The 20,645-nt window shown below is 34.1% G+C and overlaps 1 protein-coding gene across 1 annotated transcript; it reads right to left on the bottom strand.

Annotated features, from left to right (window-relative positions):
• Positions 1-801: 801 nt before the first annotated feature.
• On the bottom strand, positions 802-17,279 carry LOC110033276 (GDP-Man:Man(3)GlcNAc(2)-PP-Dol alpha-1,2-mannosyltransferase). Its single transcript, XM_020737201.1, is given in 8 exon segments — positions 802-1,526; positions 10,161-10,270; positions 14,415-14,608; positions 14,740-14,808; positions 15,130-15,316; positions 15,641-15,927; positions 16,568-16,752; positions 16,755-17,279. Coding segments are annotated over 8 exon segments (1,377 nt in total). The 5' UTR covers positions 16,864-17,279; the 3' UTR covers positions 802-1,290.
• Positions 17,280-20,645: the final 3,366 nt, after the last annotated feature.

Consider the following 20,645-nt stretch of genomic DNA (forward strand, 5'->3'; position numbering starts at 1 on the left):
TACTCAAACAAAAGCCTTTAGACTCCAATGTAGACCTAGACTCCAATGTAGACCTCCACACTCCAATGTAGACCTCCATAATCCAAGTTTTTCTTCAACTTTTTCTCTAATCTTATCCACAAGAAGGATACCAATAGCGAAAAACATGCACCAAGGTACATCCTCCTATAAATGCCCAATAAAAGCATCCATAACTAAAACTCCTATAAATGCCTAGTAAAAGCATCCATAACTAAAATAAAAGGACATGAGCTTAAAGCTGATCCCTGATGTAATCCAACTGAAATAGAAAAATGCTTAGTTAATTCTCCTCCTGTTCAAACAAGGTAGGAGCTCTAATGTACAAATCTTTAATGATAAGAATAAGAAAATAACTAAAGGAAGCGTAAGATTATTGTTTTTTAAGTTATAGCTGACTAATAAGGACAGCACAAGCTGCAATATTCAACCACACTGATGCCAACATATTCATTTATCATGGAATGAAGCCCAGCAATAGCAGCACCCAATAGCTTCACTAATTCGCAGATGACACAAGGTAATGGCAAAGAAGATCATCAAAATAGTACGGATTAAAAAGGATAACACGAGTTTTTTGTTACAAAAACAACACATGTACAGTAAAAGTAACAATACGGATTGAAAATTTTTTGACTTAACACGGCTTTTGTTACGAAACTAACACAATGAACAGCAAAAGTATAGAAGATAACACACAAATTTACATGAAAATTCAAAATATTCACTACTGTTGCAGAAGATTATAAAATAGACAAGATTATAAAGTAGAGCAGTTAGGATGGCACGGCTGACCCCCTTCATATATACAAAAACCTCTCTCTATATATATAGCCCAATCCCTCCACTACCAAGCACAATTTTCCAAAAAATGTTTACATAATTTTGGCTGCACTATATATGATGTACCGTGATCTTTTCGATTCAGGCCAAATAAAATTCAGGTCAACTTCTAACAGCTTTCATGATCACGAATATGGCTGTTAAAAAAGCTCATTGTCCCCGAACAACTCATGTTCTACTGGTTAAATGGCTCATATTTGATTCATTCATTAAGCAAATGAGCCAAATGAATATTTAGATGCAAGTCAAACGAACATTTAGAGCCCCAGAAAACCCAAATAAATCCTCAATTATTGAATCATGAACCAATTTAGACCAAAATATATATAATTAACTTCCATTTGAATTTTTACATCATTATATGGATCAATTTGGGACGTCAACTTCACCTTCGCAAATATGAAAATTCAAGTCTTTAAGAGATTCAAGCTATGTGTAGAATATGGGGCAAATAGCAGATTTAAAATTTTCATAGAACATTTTCTCAGAGAACTTCTCTGCACGCTTCCTCGCAGCCGCAGCAATTTCCAGCCTTTCTGCTTCTGACATCCTCAGAACCTTGAGAATGGCGTCAGCGTATTCTTCTTTGCTTGAAGCCAGAAATCCTGATGGCTTTCCATCTTCTTCAAGAATGATGTCCATCTTCGGTCCTGCTGAACTATGAGCTGCATGAATGAAACCACATTTTAAGAAAAAAAGATATATACTACACAATACATACGTATTTATATATTAACACCCAAAGTTTGATATTTACAGTTCAACAAGGCCTTGGTGTCATAAACGCATGAAAAGGTTTTAAAAAATTTGTGATTGAAGTATTTTAATGTTACTTTTGTTCGAACTGAAGGAGGATTGACCAAATATTTTCCTATTTTTGTTGGATTACATTAGGGATCGACTTTAAGCCCATATCTTTTTGCTTTAGTTATGGATGGTCTTACTGGACATTTACACGAGGATGTACCTTGGTGTATGCTTGTTGCTGATGATATCCTTCTCGTGGATAAGACGAGAGAAAAAGCTTAGTAAAATCTTGAATTATGAAGGTTTACGTTGGAGTCTAAAGGCCTTCGTTTGAGTAGAACTAAAACTGAATACATGGAATGTCATTTTAATAGTAGCTCTAGTGACGATATGTAACTATGGGTGATCAAATTGTTAAAAGGTACGAACGCTTTAGATATCTTTAGATATCTCTTATCTCTAGTCTATTGTTCAAAGTGATGGTGATATTGATGGGGATGTTATTAGTAGAATTCAAGTTGGTTGGTTGAAGTGGAGGAATGGTTCGGACCTAATGTGTGATAGAAAAGTACCGCTTAGACTAAAAGGAAAATTTTATAAGGTGGTGAGACCTACAATGCTCTATGGCGCTAAATGTTGGCCTTTAAAAGAGAAACATAAAACTAAGTTAAGTGTTACCAAGATCAGAACGATTAGGTGGATGAGTAGCTTTACACTTAGAGACAAAATGCGCAATGAATATATCCGTAATAGGGTTGGTGTAGCTCCAATTACGGGCAAAATTAGAGAGAATCGTCTTAGATGGTTTGGTCACAATAAACGTCGACCATCGGATGATCCGATCAGAAGAGTAGATGTTGTAGAATCAACTTTTGTTAAGAAAGACAGATGAAGACCTAGGTTGACTAGGGCATATTGCATAAAAATGATCTTAGTTTATTGGAATTAAATGAAAACATGACACTAAATAGGACAAATAGGACGCAATGGACGCAATGGAAAAAAGGATTCATGTAGCAGACCCCACTTAGTGGGATAAAGAATTGTTGTTGTTGTTGTGGTATTTTAATGTTATGTTAAAAACTATAGTGGTATGCATGTAAATATGAATGTTTATATATTGGATATGTAGATACATACGAATTGTGTGGCATGTAAGTAAATGCACCCAAAAAAATTGTGTTGGGAGTCGTTCTCATGCATTATTTATGTTAAGAAATTAACTAACATGAAAAATGCAAATCATCACATTTTTCTTATGATTAAAATGAGTTTTTAGTGACACTGCATTAGTACAAAAAAAAAAAGGTAATCCCGATTTTGTAAGGCAAATTTCTCATACTTTTTTATTGAATGTCTTTCTATTTTGATCATTGATCTTACATTTTTGCTTAAATATTAAGGACCTCCTATCTCCTGAGAAGAGAGGTATCAGGAGCACGAAATCCAATTTGTTTCCAACATTATTAGAAAAGAAACAAAAAGAAAGAAGTGTTATTATGGGATCATAAAATAACATCTAAGTTGAAAAATTTAAATATAAACCAACTTGGTGCCCTTGAGAACATCAAATCGAGTCTAATATCGCTTTATAATTTTTATATATATATATAATAAGGAATATTTAAAAAAATGTGTGACTCAAATTTGTTACTTAAAAAAAAAAGAGTTCTATCAATATGTTACCCAGAAAAATTAGGGCCTGTTTGGGGCAGCTTATTGGGGTGCGGCGGCAGTTTGAAAATTATGCCGCTGTGTTTGAAACCTGTGTTCGCTCGGCGTTTTGGTGCCACCCCGATACACAGGTAATAAATTTTTAATAGGTGGAAGATGCGGGATAGCCCCCGCGTCCTGCATCCGCAACTCGCGTTTAAGAAAAATTTCCTCCTATGCCCTTCTCTGCTCTCCCTCCCCGATCTTCACCCTCACGAATATCGACTCTTCAGTGAGATCCGATGTGTTGCTCTGCTTGACTATTTTGAGAACTGTTTTTTTCTTCCCAAATTTTGGCAATTTTTGGTTGATGATGGAACTAGGGTTTTCTTGCTGATGATTTTGGTGGATTATTTTGGAATGCATTGGGTAGAGTTGGACTTGCTCTTTGAGATATATTTGTGTTGTAATATTGTGTGCAGGTAGAGTTGCACTTGCTTCTCTTGCTGAGATCTGCTTGTATTGTATTTTGATCTCTACTATGGCGTACTGGCTACGAACTTGATGCTTGCATGACGATTGTTGGAACTATATGGATAGCATTTAATGCCAACCAAAAATGTTGAATGCCTGAATGCGTAGACCAACAGGAATATCACTGGGGTAATTCTATAATAGTTGTGGCTGAAATATTTCAGATTTTTATAATTTTTATATTGGACACTTAAAACAAAAATGTTGATATCATCACCATCACTATGCTTATCCCAATAATTTGGGGGGAAAGAATATGAATGTCATGCTGATTTGTCACGTTATAGAAGTATACTATAAATACATAGATATAAAGTGATATACTATACATGAATGTGCTTTCATATGACATATGGTCTAATTCATGTGCAAACACTCTTCAAGTAGAGCAAACACTTCTGTTTGCATTGTTTTTGGCATAGTTGAGGGAGCATTTACATAAAATAGCAATATTAGAATTGTTTCTTTCCAATTCATAGTGTGGAGTTCCTATCACCTAAGCTGCAATAAAAAAAGCAGTGTAGTGTATATTCCCTAATTCATCACTGCATGATAATCTAATTGTGCACTTTGTGCTTTGCTTGGGCATCAAACCAAGGCGTCACTGTTTTAAGTAGCAGAAACTACTGACTACTTCAAGTACTTAGTAGTGTGTGATTTCACTACTTTGATGGTTGAGGGCTTGCAGCAGCCTCTACAAACTCAGCTGGAGTTTACAGTGGAGCTGATGTTCTAGGGCTGATATTAGTTGCTAGTTTGGGAGCCTCAATCTACTTTTTGAGAAAGAAATGAATTAACTTAAGTGCCACTTCTGTCTTTTTATTTCTATTTAGCTTTTAATGACTCTATACATCATGTTTCATGAATTACTTGTGAAGCCTTGGGAATTGCAAAGTGTAATTTTCATGAGATTTTTTCGGGCCAATTGAATATCATGATGAGAAATTAATGATAAGAACTGATTAATGGCACGAGGAGTTTTGATAGGTTGATGGCGAGTGATGAAGATTTCTTATCTGTCAAAAAAAACTTCTATGCTTTACTTCTATCGAGTTTTGATCAGTTTGAGTTAATCGAAATAGAAAATAGATTTACAAAACTAGCATGAGTTTTGTAATCAACATTACGTTTACTCTTGAAAGAACAAATGCTTTATATAGGGAAAGCCATTATATTGAAGTGAGTTTTGTACTCCATGCTAATGAGGGGTAGCATAAGAAGAAAAAACATTTCTTAAACAGGAAGAACTGAAGCTTGTAGCTGTCCACTAATTCATGTTATTTAGCAAAGCCCTAATACCCATTGCAACTGGCCACTTAATGGTTCTATAAATACCCATTGCAATATCATAAGCATCACTAGATGCCTGGAATGAATAGATAGTGATGCTATTTGATCTTTGTAATGGTCTTTATGAGGATTATGCTATTTGATATTTGTTAAGTTGAAGCATCTCAATCATCTGTACCTTGTTCTCGAGACACATCGGGGTCGGGGAGATAAGTTACATATGTTACATATTAACTTTAAGAAATGCTTTCCCCCATTCTATTTTACTTTTTTGTTCTTGTGGTTCAATGTATTGGATGTTGATGAACATATGTTTTTCAAGGTTATTACAAAATGACATCAGCCACTTCTTATTATTCAAAGTTTTCATGAAATGGACACTATTTATTGTCAGTGTATTAAAGGTTTTAATTCTATTATTGCTTCTTTAGTTGATATCCCGCAAGTGAGATTCAAATCAAGTGAAATTGGTGTCATCACTGTGGAGGAATATATAACCCTGTTGAAGCATAATTGAAGGAATGATAGGTTATCCCTGCTATTGTGATGCTTCTTATATCTTCTTGGTAGGTGCAGTATATTTGTGTTTAACACCTGACATGGTAATTCAAAGTATGCCATACCCGCTTGAAAAAGTTTGTGCTTTTTTGTTAATGATCATTTATTTGCAAGATACTAGAGAATACTCTTAAGGATTTGGTCTCTCCAATCCTCCAATATCTATTTAAAGAAGGGATTCTTCCAGTATTGCTCATGCTAATTTTTTTTCACATAAGGTTCCACCTGTATAGTAGTGGAAGAAACAAGAAAGCACTACAGGTAAATAAGAGAGCATGTCGGTCATTTTGTTGGCAACTTTCTTTCCGAATTTGATGACCATATTGGATTGTTGGAGTTAGGCCATTTACTTCATATGCTGAGCATATTGCATCTTAGTTTTTTTTTATTTTTTTTACTTAAAATTATTCCTTGTACTTATATTTTAAGTTCCTTATAGTTCCAACATATCTAAGATGAATGAAGGGGGTCCGTTAGCTATGTGGGATAAGGAAGTTACAAATATTTTTTGCAATCTCTGTATTAAAGAAATAGAACTTGAAAATAGGCCAACCACGTATTTTAACAAGGAAGGTTGATAAAATATTGCGAAGAGGTTCAAAGAATTGATGAGAAGAGATTGCGAAAGACTCAAATTCAAAAATAAATGGGATCAATTGAAAAACGAACGAAAAATTTAGAAGAAGTTGAAACATGGATCTACCGGGTTGGGCTGAGATTCCATTAAGCGGACAATCGATATTAGAAGAAGTTGAAACATGGATCTACCGGGTTGGGTTGAGATTCCATTAAGTCTCAATTTGTTTATTCTTTTAATGTTTTGGTTTAACAAATAATCCCTCTAAACCCCCCTCCTCAATGAAATATTACAGGAAATGTCGGCAGCGAAAAAATATAAGTAGCGTGTAGAGGTAATATTTACACTCTCAATTTGTTTATTCTTTTAATGTTTTGGTTTAACAAATAATCCCTCTAAACCCCCCTCCTCAATGAAATATTACAGGAAATGTCGGCAGCGAAAAAATATAAGTAGCGTGGAATTGAGCCAGACTTTGAAGATAAACTTGACATAATGTTTAAAAGGGTTGTCATGATGGGAAAGCATGCATTCAACCCTAGTGAGATGGGTTTGCAGGCATACCAGATGACTTGCCACCTGAGCAGTTGACAGCGGACGAAGAAGAGCGTAGTATTAACCAGAAATAGATGGGGGAGTCCAGTTCACTGTCAAAGAGACCCAGACTTAGTAGGAGGAAAAAAGAAAATGACATTTTTGTAAAAAACTCATTCGATCTACTCATTGATGCTTTTGCAGTTCCAACACCTGCTGCACTCCCTAACAGCAGCATCATAGAATGTGTTGGAACTTTGGATGCTCTTCCTGAAGTAGTTGTCGATATGCGATATCATGCAAATTATGTAAAAAGACTTGAGGATCCTACCCGTAGGCAAATATTCATGACGATGCGACCCAAATTGTGCGTCAAATTTTTGCGTGTTTTGGTGGATGAATGAGTCTTTTTATATGTTGATTTTTGTAGTTTTTTTTATGTACTTCTAAACGAGACTTTTTAATATGTTGATATTTGTAGTTTTTTTTATGTACTTCTAAAAACTTATATTTATTTTCCAGAATATACATTTTTAATTTTTTGTGTATTTTGTAGTCCTTGATGTTCTCATTACTTATTTTTGCTGCTACTACGTCTTAACAATTTCTTTAACCCTTACATCTTTTTCTTTTAGGATGGATCCACAGCAAGAACGTCGTAAAAGAATGACATGGGTTGCAGCTCGATATTGCTGTTGGAATATTACCGATCTAGCACTGTTCAAATACCCCGCATGACGTCCAACTTTGCTGGGTATAAATGGGTGGGTGAGATGCTTTCTGGACATCTAATAAGGTTCAGCAACATATTTTGAATGACTGCACCTATTTTTATAGATCTCCTTCACGAGTTATCTCTGAAGCACGGCCTCCAAGGTTCTTCTAGAACGACGACTATGGATGTGTTGACTATAACATTATACATTCTGTCACAGAAGGAATCAATTCGAGGAGCTATGGAAAAATAACAATTAGTCGGTACTTCTCCAAATGCGCACAGGCACTTGTTAGCTTAGCAACTCAAATCATTAAGCCAGAGGATCTATCATTTGCTAATACTCCAGAATAAATTTCCAACGATCCTCGTTACATGCCTTATTGATTCGTTACATTACTTTCAGAATATAATTAGTTTCTAACAATGTAAAACAGAACTACATAGGTGCACTCGACAGTACTCACGTGATGCCCGACTACCCAACCACGACAACGTGACGTACATTGGTCATAATGGTTCAACTACTCAAAATGTCATGATAGTATGTGGTTTCAACATGTGTTTTACTTTTGTAATGGCTGACTGAGAATGGAGTGCACATGACAGTCACATTTTCTCTTATGCAACTAGAAATAGATCACAGTGTTGCCCTCACCCGTTTTTAGGTTTGTTTTGCTTTGTAAACGTACTTGTTATATGCATTATTTGTCATTAACAATGTTTTCATAACAGGAAAATATTATTTGGTTGATGCTGTATATCCTATGCAGAGGGGCTACTAAAGCCCTATCCGGACATCAGGTACCATATTTCTGATTTTGAGAGAGCAAGTGACACTATCCGTGGCAGAAAACAAATGTTTAATAAACGTTACTCCTTTTTACGCAGGATAATTGAAAGAACATTTGGGGTTTGGAAGAAGAAATGAGTCATCCTACGTGAAATATCGTCGTATCCATTTCTAAAGCAGGTGCACATTGTGGTGGCCACAATGACACTTCATAACTTCATCTGACGATATCCCTCTCAATCAAATACGAACTTCAGTATGACTAACAATGATGAACTTAATGTCTCTGAAAAACCTTCAAAATTTGCGGTTGGACCTTCATTACCTGAAGGTGTGACCGAGATGACTGCTTTGAGAGAATCAATCGCAGATGCTATCTGTGGCAGACGATCTATCAAGTCTTATTTATTTATTAGACTATAGGTTTATTTTCGTATGCATTTCGTGTTACTGTAAATTTAGACTTTATGATTTTTATAAGAATTTTGTTTGTTTATTTTAAACTTTCGAATATATCATAATGACGTTTCTGAAATTTGTTTTTATTTGTTAGTTTCGGTTTTTTTTTTTTTGCATGTGGGTGTCTGATGTCTGTGATGAATGGTGACAAATACGAGCTTTTGAGTTCCTTTGGAAGGTCGGTTCGTTGTTGTTATATAGTGTTGCATGTGTATTCCTAATGAAAGCAACTAATTCCTCATTTCTTTTGGGTGCATCGGATTATGAGGGTTATGTGGATGGCAATTAATATCCTTCATTCGGATAATGTAGATGCACCCATTTTTAATTTTGAATGACTGCACTCATTTTTCATGTAAATGAGAACAATACTTGAAAAGGAGAAGAAAAGAAAAAAAACAATAGTAACAACAACAAGCCTTTATCCCACTGTGTGGTCGGCTACATGAATCCTTCTTCTCCATTGTGTCCTATTAGTGTCATAATTTAATTTAATTATAATAAATTAAGATCATTTTTTATGTAATATGCCCGAGTTTAATTAGGTCAACCTCTGCCTTTCTTAACATAAATCAAATCTAAAACATCTATTCTCCTAAAAACATCTATTCTCCTAACCTAACCGGATCATCAGATAATCGACGTTTAATGTGACCAAACCATCTAAAACAACTCTCAAAACTTGGCTACCACTGGAGCTAAACCAAACCTTTCTCGGAAACAATCATTTCACATTTTGTCTTTAAGTGTCAAGCCACTCACCCACCCAAGCATTCTTAAGTCAATAACACTTAACTTAGTCTCATGCTTCTCTTTTAAAGGTCAACATTATGCGACAGAAAGCATTGCAGGTCCCCCTACCTATCTTATAAAATTCTCTTTTTAATTCTGAGCAATACTTTTCTATCACACAATAGCCCCGATGCATTCCTCCACTTCAACCATCCATCTTCAATTCTAATAATAAAATCCTCATCTATAATCACCATCACTTTGAACAAAAAACCCGAGATATCTAAAACGTTCACACCTTTTAATGATTTGATCGTCTATAGTTACAACCCTGTCACTAGATCTGCTATTAAAATTACATTCAATGTCTTCAATTTTAGATCTGTTCAAATTAAGGCCTTTAGATTCCAAATGTAGACCTCCATAATTCAAGTTTTTCCATAACTTTTTTCTCTAGTCTTATCCACAAGAAGGATATCAACGGCGAAAAGCATACATAATTAAAGCAAAAGAATATGGGCTTAAAGCTGAACCCTAATGTACTCCAACTAAAATAGGAAAATACTTGGTCAATTCTCCTTCTGCTCGAACAAAGTAAGAGCTCTAGTGTATATATCTTTAATGACTAGAATAAGAAAATAACTAAAGGAAGCGTAAAATTATACTTGTTATGTTATATTGGCATAATTAGAAGCAAGCTAACTTACCAATAGGGATAGCACCCGCTGCCATATACTCAACCACACTGATGCCAAAATGTTCATCTATCATGGAATGAAGCCCAACAATAGCAGCACCCAATAGCTTCACCAATTCGCTGATGACATAAGGTAATGACAAATAAGATCATCAAAACAGTACAGATTAAATAGGATAACATGAATTTTTTGCTACGAAAGTAACACAATGAACAGTAAAAGCAACAGTACGGATTCAAAAAAAAATTGACTGAACATGGCTTTTGTTAGGAAACTAACACAATGAACTAGTAGAAGTAAAGAAGATAGCACACAAATTTACATAAAAATTTAAAATATTCACTACTCTTGCAGAAGATTATAAAATAGAGAAGATTATAAAGAGCAGTTAGATTCCACGGCTGACCCCCTTCATATATACAAAATCCTATCTCTCTATATATAGCCCCAATCCCTCCACTAACAAGCAAAATTTTCCAAAATAATGTTTACATATTTTTCACTGCACTATATATGGTGTAATGTGATCTTTTCGATTCAGGCCAAATAAAATTCGGCTCACAAATTCTAACAGCATTAATGATCACGCATATGGCTGTCAAAAAAGCTCACCGTCTGCGAAAAACTCGTGTTTGACTGTTTAAATAACTCATATTCGACTCATTCGTTAAGCAAATGAGCGGAACATAAATAATTTTTTTGAGCTTGATTTATAGAAAAGCCGAACACAAACAAATGTTTGTTCGTTCATGTTTTCTGTTCGTTTTGGCTCGAAATAATTAAACAATTAAATAATAATGTTTATTTATTTCTTTTTTATACAATTTTTTATATGAATAAAAAAAAGCCTAAATTTTTTTATTTTAAAATTATATTTCGGTGGTATAATTATTAAAAAAAATAAGTTTAGGTATTAAAACTTAAATGAATAGAATTTGCATGATATGTATGTAAATGAACCTGAGAAGGCTAAATTTTGACGGTGTGTATGTAATGTGCAAATGTAAATATAAGTATAAAAAAGCATTGGTGGGTAAAAGCTCACAAATTTTTTAACTAGCATAAAAATATGTTAATAGTAGGTTAGTTGTTGTTGTGGCAAGGATGGCAACAGAGAGCCGGGACCATGTCACCACGCTGCGGCACGCAGAAAGGATGGAACAGTGAACTTCAGTCCCACATCAGGTGTTCAACATATTTATTGTGAGAAAAGTTTATAAAAGAAGCTAAGCTATGTGGATGTGTGGAATGGCATCCAAATCATGTTCAGTAAAATAATTTTTTTTATAAAAATAATGTAATTAATTAAAATTTTTGGACATATTTTAATTAAATTCAAGCCGAACACTAGTTTATTCAAGCTTGAATCAAGCTGAACACAAACAAGTTATTAACAAGCTAAACATGAACAAGAAAAAAATTAAAGAGCCGAACCAAAACAAGCCTTAGGCTTGCTAAAGTTCAGCTCGTTTACACCCCTAATCACACATCAAGAAAGAACATTTTACGTGCATCTGTTTCCTCTAGCAGTAGCACATTATTATTTTTTAGGAGCAATATAGATAAAAATCACACAAGATAAATCACTGAATCATGCAGCTTTTACATCAAGTTCTGGTCATTTGTTATTTTCTTTAACTATAACTTGGCGATGTTTCAAGGCTCCATATGAGAAAGGATCTTACCGTCTGAACTCACAAGATCTAAACCTACTATTCAACAGCAAGATCTTCTAAAACAGTTTTTGTTGGATTGAAGAATCTACGAAATGAAACGAAATCCCGACAATGTATACAAGTTGATAAAGATTTTGCAGAAGTTGATTTAAACTATTCAAACTTTTTTTTTTATCTCAAATTCTAAGAATCCAATTATAGCAAAATTGAGGAATGAGTTTAGCAAGGCAGCAAGATTGCTAGAGAAAACAGATGATGGTGGCTGAAACTGAATACCCAAGGCTGTAGATTCTTTCTTAAGAAAAAAATAAAAAACCAGAAAATCCTTAGTTCTTCAAATATTACCGGTCTCTTTTCTACATCTTATTATGAAACAAAAATTATTGAATTTTTATCAGGGCAACATTTACATCCCGAACATCTACAGATATGTTGGGTCACGTTGTTCTATCAGCTTGCATGCAATTATAAAAAATGAATTTAAAAAAAATCATTTATTTCAAGTGCATAAAATGAAAATAATCACTTTTAAGCAATTTAGAAGGCATCTGTAAAGTTGAAAACCAAGCTTAATTTTGGAACTGTATTCAGGTAAATGATAAAATTTAATAAATTCGTCATTTTTTAAAACATGTTTTCTAATCTCAAGCAACCAAAGGAGCCGTTAGTCCAATCTAAAATTTAAAACTGATGCGTCAACCAGGAGTGAGGGCATACGTTAGTCAGCTCAGATGAGGCCATTGCAAAACTAATTTAGCTCGTTTATTCAATACGAGACAAAATAACAAAGTAAAACCAAAACAATACAAATGAGAAAACCGATTTAAATTACGTGAAATAAGTTCATCCTAATATTTTAAAAACATGAATGCATGGGAGCACAACCATGAAAAAAATAAGCTTATCAGATGTGAGAGGAGAGGGGAGTGGGGGAGGATTATAACCTGCTAATTTGCTTTAACGAAAAAATGAATCCTGGAAACACAGTGATGTAAGAAAATCAGAGGAATAATTAAGATGAATTACTATATTTATACTACAAAATGGGTAAGAGCAACGAAATCAGCCCATTAAACAATGATAGATAGGTATATGGTGACAAGAATTGGTTGGTTTGGGGGTTTCATAGTAAAATATTCTAGTAGTGCATGATCCGAAGGTACAAACTGAAAAATGCAGACATTCCGTCGTCTTTAAGGGAAAACAACACTACATAGTAGATTTGTGAAAAGCTATGCATAACAAAGCAACCCAAATCCCTATTGAACCAATATTAAAAGCAAAAAATTAAATGGCATGATACACATAATATAAAACAAAAAGTCTTTTAAGCACGCCAAATAAATACTATTTACACAAAGTGAAAAATGAAGCAATTCGCAAGAAGGATTTCATTACTTCAACACTTGGAAGTTAACGCTTTGCAACGCTCTTTGAGAATTTCCTTTATGAATATACTGGTAAAACGATTAAAAAAAATTCTCATAAAGAAAAAAATATATAAAATGGAAATCAAATTGAATCAATTGGCTAGCTGATGCATTATCCAGATAAATCATTTAAAATAAAGACAGAACAAAAAAATAATGATTATAAAGCTATTAGCAGGAAAAGCATACATCATTAAGAAAAACTAAGTAAAATAATGACAAAGAACAATGAATCATGATCATGAAGCCATTCACAAGATATGCTAAGCTCTAGCAAACGTTACAAAATATAAACAAAGTGGAAGAAAAGCATTATTATGCATGTAGCATAAGGGTAACAGATATATACATGTGACATAATTTAACAAGGCAAAAATACAAAAGACCAATAAAATAGTAGAATTATGAAATGGAGAAGCACAAAATAAAGTTTTTACACACTAAAATCCCTCCCTCTCTAGCAACATGAAGACGTTGATTTTGGAAACTGAGAAGTATGAAAAAAAGTTTTTATAAAAAGCAATAGCCCCCTTTCCACACTAATTTTGTCCATTACATTATCCATCCAAAGGAACCAATTTCTCCTAAAAAATATGATCAAGATGGTTTCATGCAGCTTGACATGTGTCAAGTTGACAGAAGAAACATGACTTCAGTACCCTCTAACTCACCCACCCAAGAGCATTGGCCAATATATTGTTTTTTATTATCCATTTTTTGTATTTTTATTTTATTTTGCCTATGTTTTGATTTGAAATTAAAAAAAAAATTGTTTTTTAATTAAAGTATAGTTGTTTTTAAAAACACTCAATAACCCCTAAAAGTTATTTTGAGTATTTTCAAAAACATATTAATTTATTTTTAGGAATAAAAAATAAAAATTGTATAAAAAACACACTAAACAAACATGTTTTAAAAATAAAATTTATCCCAAACAAAACCTAAGTTAGTACCCCATCTAATGTGGGCTAATACAGTGACTGAGAGTGTCACATCGATTGAGGGGATCTCATGTCTAAAGAATCTAAACAATAACCGGCAAAATAAATGGGTCGAGTAATTGCACACTTAGCATCTTTAATCCATAATCCTCATCTTCCAAATGTACAGGTAGATTAGATAGATGCATCAAAATGAATAGCATATGAAATACAAACCTGTACTTGACATCCTTGTGGAATTCCACATAATTTTCCATGTTAAGCTCAGATGCTCTATTTTTCAATTTTTGCAATCTTTCTTGGTCCTCCTTATTCCGACAGCTGCCAATAAATTGCAGCTTTGGTTTAGTCATGTCTGGTTCTAGCCTATCAACAACAAGTGCAAATGCCTCAAGTTGAAGACCATGAGCCTGTCAGAAATTCAAATAACAGTAAGGTATATGGAAGACTAGTTAATGGTATTTCATTATATCTATGTATATATGTATATATATATATATATGTATGTATATATATATATAAGGTAGTGTCGTCCACACACCTTTTCTGGCCGAAACTGGGCAACAGAAACAAGAATAGCTGTCTCAGCGGGTCTTTCCAATGGCAAAACCTACAAAACAACCAGGTACACTTCAACAAAAAAGACTTCATTGAAAGCATGCTTCAAAGTGGGAGCATGAACCAAAAAGAAACTACTGGATTTCTTCCTAAACAGACATAATTAACGACCAATTCATGATTATCCAGCAACCCCATTAAGATGCTTATTCCAAAACATATTGAAATATACCAAGTTGATTCAATAAATTATCTGCTTTTATAGATGTTGAAAATTTTATTCAATAAGGAATGTAATAAATTCAATCAGACGAGGAGCTTTTGCATTGTCAGTCCAAAAGATATTTAATAAATAATGGTCTAAAACAAATACCTTAAGGGCCGAAGTATCACATGGAGGGTACACCCTCTTAATACGTGCAGAAATCTTCCATATCTTCTCAATATGAGATTGTGTCCAAGAGGAATTCACCATGACAAGCTGTGCACAGGATCCAACAAGGCCATACAGCCAACCAAAAAGTATGTAGTATACGATCTTACAACGAGATAGCCAAATACTGCCACAAAAAAAAGACTTATAAGTTGAGCATTATCTGTAGCAATGAAAAGGAAATGGACGGACAAATTCATCCGAAAAGAAAGTTCATAAAGCAATACAAAATTGTTAACCCATTATAAATCTCTTACCTCAAGGATATATAATAAAGGATAGTATAATTAGAGCTAATTATAACAACAGGTTAAGCAATATAATTCAATTGAAATAAATTGTTAAAAAAAAACAATATAAAAAGCCTGAATATTCTAATACTTCAAAACAACAATAAAAATTTCCAAACGTCATCAAAATTTAGTCCACATACTAACGTAATTTTACATACCTTTTAGCAACAAGAGCATCATTGTTATACATTGAACTGTAGTTACGAACACGGGAGACCATATCTGAGCTGATTGTTGGGTAATGAGTATAACAAATAACTTTACAACCAAAAACCCGAGCAAGTGGATACGTAAAAGCATAGCCGCTGGTGTCAATATAGAATTGTGGAGTAAATTTACATAAGGCCTCCCAAGATAAATAAACAGAGCCAAAACTTTGCCCAATCATAGTGAAACGGGGATAGGATTTCTCATCTACCCATTTTCTTTTGTACAAGCGAACAACCTGCATTAATAACTGGACACTATGAGAAACTGAATTCAGATGACAGAAAAGTAAAGGACAACATGGCATAGGTTGAACAAATTCCTTGGTAAATATGAAGCTTTATCTTTCTTCTTTAGTACCATAAAAATGCTATAAAAAGGGGACATTAAGATAAGAATCAATACATACTTTATGAAACACTCCCATGTGACGACAACAAGCAGCAAAACTTAAAAGTCAAGAAGGGGGTAAATATTTGTTATAAAAATTTTATAAAATATAAATGAATTTCAGGCTGAAAATGTAGCTTAAAAATACTCCTAAAATCCCTGTACAAATATCAACAAAACCTTGTCAAATATTTTTGCTCAAATAGATTACAGCACCAACTCATCAAACTAACAAGATATAACAAGCAATGAAACTTATCAAGAATAAAAAAAATTGATCAGACATCATCATCATTCCCAAAAATAAGTTTACCACTGCAAGCAACCAAAAAGCCCTGTACAAATAATTATAGAAATTGCAATAAGAATTACGATAACTGTTGCACTGCTAAATTGCATGACAAATTTTCCAAGAAACAGGGCATTTAGAGAATCAATCTAGCATAAATAATAGACATACTCCAAAAACTAGTAAGGGGATAGCGTACCATAGGAGGGTAAAGAAGGTGGACGCCAAATCGGTCAAGCGCCCTGGTAGCCAGAGTTTCTGGTGTGCCATCATCACCGGTGTAGATGATGCAATCAATATCAGGGTTCTCGTCCTGAACAGCTTTGATGGCGCACCACAGTACGCGCTCCCCGCCGCCTCCGTCGTTGGTGTATGGATGGAAACGGCGGCCCGTCTCCGCCGCCGCCGACCAGAGATCACAGCAACGACGAAATAAACAAACATGATGGCGGATGAAGTTGATATAAAGTAAAGTATTGGCATCCAGATTGCCATGAATTGGCTGAGCGATTATAGTGAAAAAAAGATTCAAACCTTAAGATTTCACTCCGGAGCCCTAAATCACCAGTTGCGGCCTTCTCAGGTGCCGCTTGGTTTGACTGATCGTGGCCCTTGCACTGTAGTAAGGTCGCAGCTTCCCTTGCCTGCTTCTACCGCCCCAGAAAGGAAAAGGGAGCGGGATCGAGAGAGTGAAATCGGGAGGGTCGCAGCTTCCCCCTGCCTGCTTCTACCGCGCGAGAAAGGAACAGCGAGCGGGATCGAGAGAGTGAAATCGGGAGGGTCGCAGCTCGCCCCTGCCTGCTTCTACCGCGCGGGAAAGGAACAGAGAACGAGATCGAGTGAATGAAATCGGGAGGAGAGAAACGCGGAGCTCGAGACTATGAAGGAATGTCGGTTGACCATAAGGAAAGGAAGATACGGGAGGATTAGGAATTAATAAAGTTTAATTAATTTATTAAAGTTTATAAGTGTCAACTTTTATATCTCCCGATCTATTAGATCTATTTATAATTAATATATAGTTCCTTATAGTAAATTATTCAATTTAATAAAAAAAATTAAAAATTAACCCGGTTGAAATTTGAAGGATGTGAACATTGAGATACATATTAAGTAGCAAAAAAATTTAATAAATTTCTAAAAAAATATTCATTACAATTTTTCTTCCTTAAAAAATTTCGTCCTCGAAATTCATGAAACTTACATCAACTATAAAGATGAAACAAAAGTGTTTATGAAAGTTTGTTTTTTGTGAAATTGATAACAAAAACATATGTGATAATTCCTCTAAGCTAGATCCCTTCATGAGTGAACATCTGGTATGGATCTCTGAACAACATTAGGGCAATTTCTCCTCTGATGTCAAGGTTATATGCATAAGTAATACGCCTTCAAACCAAGTAAACATTCACCATGATGTTGCTTTCCACAGTTAACACAAGGTTGTATAGTGATGCTGCTAGCTTGGCTAATAACTCCATCAGAGTAGAACTTCATATTTTTTCCACTAGACTCCCCTTCTTCTAAAATGAGATGGAGTCACTTCTTTTGAATTCATTCTCTTGTACAAATCTCCATGCTTCTGAGTCTGCTAGAAAACAATCTCCACCCGCCTAGCTCTCTCCACTAGAACTGAATAGTTTTCAATCCCAAGTGACACTAGTGGCTGCTTGATTGAATCCTTCAATCTAGAAAGAAATTTGTGGCATTTCTCTTCTACATTTGGAATAAATTGGGGAGTGTATCTCAAAAGCATACTAAACTCTGCTTCTCATTGAATAACTCTTTGATCTCCTTGCACCAACCTAATGAATTTATTTTGCATTTGTCTTCCGCTAACAGTGATACAAACCAATCTCTGAAGGTTTTCACCAACTCGTCCCACTACACCAAGTGACTGGTTCTTCCTCTGAACTTCTCCTGCATCTGACCTTGCCACCATCTTTCAGCTACCCCTCAAAAGCAAAAACAGCTAGAGCATCTGTCCTCTTCGGTGGATAAGACACACTGTCTATGATTTTCTCCACTCTCAGTAGCCAATTTTCTGATTCCACTAGCCCTCCTACCACAAAAAACAAATATGGTTTCATGTCTTTAAAGCCTTCAAGTACTTATCCATTGGTGCTCCTTTACTGAAACTAGCTTGAGATTGAGAATTCTTAATCAACTGAGTTACAATATTCATCATATAAGATAAAACACCAACATTGACTATTACATTCTAGGCTACAGCAGATTCTACATTCTCATCTCTAACCTCTTTCTTCGGATCATCCATAATTCTAAACAAAAAAACATCCATATAATTTAATTAAATTCAATTAAAATTTCTAATTTATATTATTTATTACTTCATGCAATTATCATATTGGTTTTTCATTAAGATTCATATTATTTAATCTGAAACTCTGCTACGATACCATTTTTGTCACGACCCGGTCAACCAAGATGGGAACAAACGATCGCACTCTGAAAATCAATTCACTGCTATTCTATTTCTATCACTAATTATTTAATATTCAAATAATGCATGAAAGAGCCACCAAATAATGCCATTAAAACTAACAAGTAGAAATTTATATATTTCTGGTTGTCGTTCTCGTCTCCTATATAAACTTGCTCCTCTTAGTCATCTTGTTAAAATATTTAAGACCTAAAAATAATTTTGAAGCAACGTAATGAGCTATCTAAAGATAACTAAGGAGTAAGCACGCTTCTAAACTACAAAAATTCAAAGAAAAAAAATATAATATGTATGCTAGTCTATAAGAAATCTTATAACATGCTTATCTTTCATAAGAAATATGATATATACTAATGCATGTATCAATAACTTTTTTTCTAAATGAACAAGCACTAATCTTCTATATGCATTTAGCATTACTTATACTTTGAATTATTTACATACATTTCTCTCTATGAGAATCACCATCAAAAACCTCACACACCCTTGGTTGATATTGCCCCGTCGGCTCCCGTCGACACATTAACTAACAATGTAAATAACCTGAAATCTAAAATGAATTTTGACTTCATACATTAGTTCATTATGTAATTTAGCTCAAAATATCATTAATTTGCCAAAATATACCTTAAACCGCTTTCTCGGTGGCCAATTTTTCTCCAAATCTGTCAAAGTTACTTTTTATCATTTTTAATCACACCTTTCTTAAGCTGATATCGTGTTAGGACCTTTATGGAAGTTTGCAAGAGACTTTCAATGCTTTCGACACACAATCAACACCTCCAACGACTATCGAAAAAGAAAAATGCATGAAAAATGAGGCAAAAGTCAAGACCGAAGGGTGATGAAGGAAATGAGAGCTTCAAATATAGTGAAAAAGAGGTTCACACCTTAAGATTTCACCCTAGAGCCCTAAATCCCAAGTTGCATATTTCTTAAGTGTCACTCGGTTTCACTGATCACAACGCTTGTACTGTAGCAAGGGTTGCAACGTCTCCCCACCTGCTTCTGACACGCAAGAAAAGAAAAGGGAGTGGGATCAAGAGATAGAAATCAGGAGGAGAATGAAATGTGAAGCTCAAGCCCTATTCAACCAAATGAAGGATTTAAAGGCAAAGGAATTTCAGTTGGCTACTTTGAAGTTGTGGGATTAATGTAGGATTAGGAATTCAATTTAAATGTTATAAATTTTAAATTTTATATCTCCTAATCTATTCATAATTAATATATAGTTCTTTATATTAAATTGCTTAATTCAACGAGTAAACTTTTATAAAAGTAACTCGGTTGAAAATTGACGGGTGCGCATATTAAGGTACATAGGATTAGGAATTCAGTTTAAATGTTATAAATTTTAAATTTTATATATCCTAATCTACTTATAATTAATATATAGTTCCTTACATTAAACTGCTTAATTCAATGAGTAAACTTTTATAAAAGTAACTCGGTTGAAAATTGACGGGTGCACATATTAAGGTACATATTAAGACGCCAAAAATTTTATCAAATTTCCCAAAAATTGATTATAAAAACCCATCAACAATTAAGACAATTAAGAAAACCCCTTATAAAGGAAATTTGATGGCTCAAATCATTATTCTTGCTATAAATTTGATTCATATGGTTTCTTAGAGGCGGATATGCACCAAAGAAATCTTGAAGGCTGCTAGAAGTGGATTTGTGGAGAGAATTTCAGAGCTCTCTATCGGTCATTGAACCAGAATTCGTCGGTTGCATTTGAATTAGTTTAATTTAATATATATATATATATATATATATATATATATATATTTTTGGAAAAAGTAGTATT

The sequence above is a fragment of the Phalaenopsis equestris genome, unplaced genomic scaffold (genome assembly GCF_001263595.1).
Source record: "Phalaenopsis equestris unplaced genomic scaffold, ASM126359v1 Scaffold001119, whole genome shotgun sequence".
NCBI lineage: Eukaryota > Viridiplantae > Streptophyta > Magnoliopsida > Asparagales > Orchidaceae > Phalaenopsis > Phalaenopsis equestris.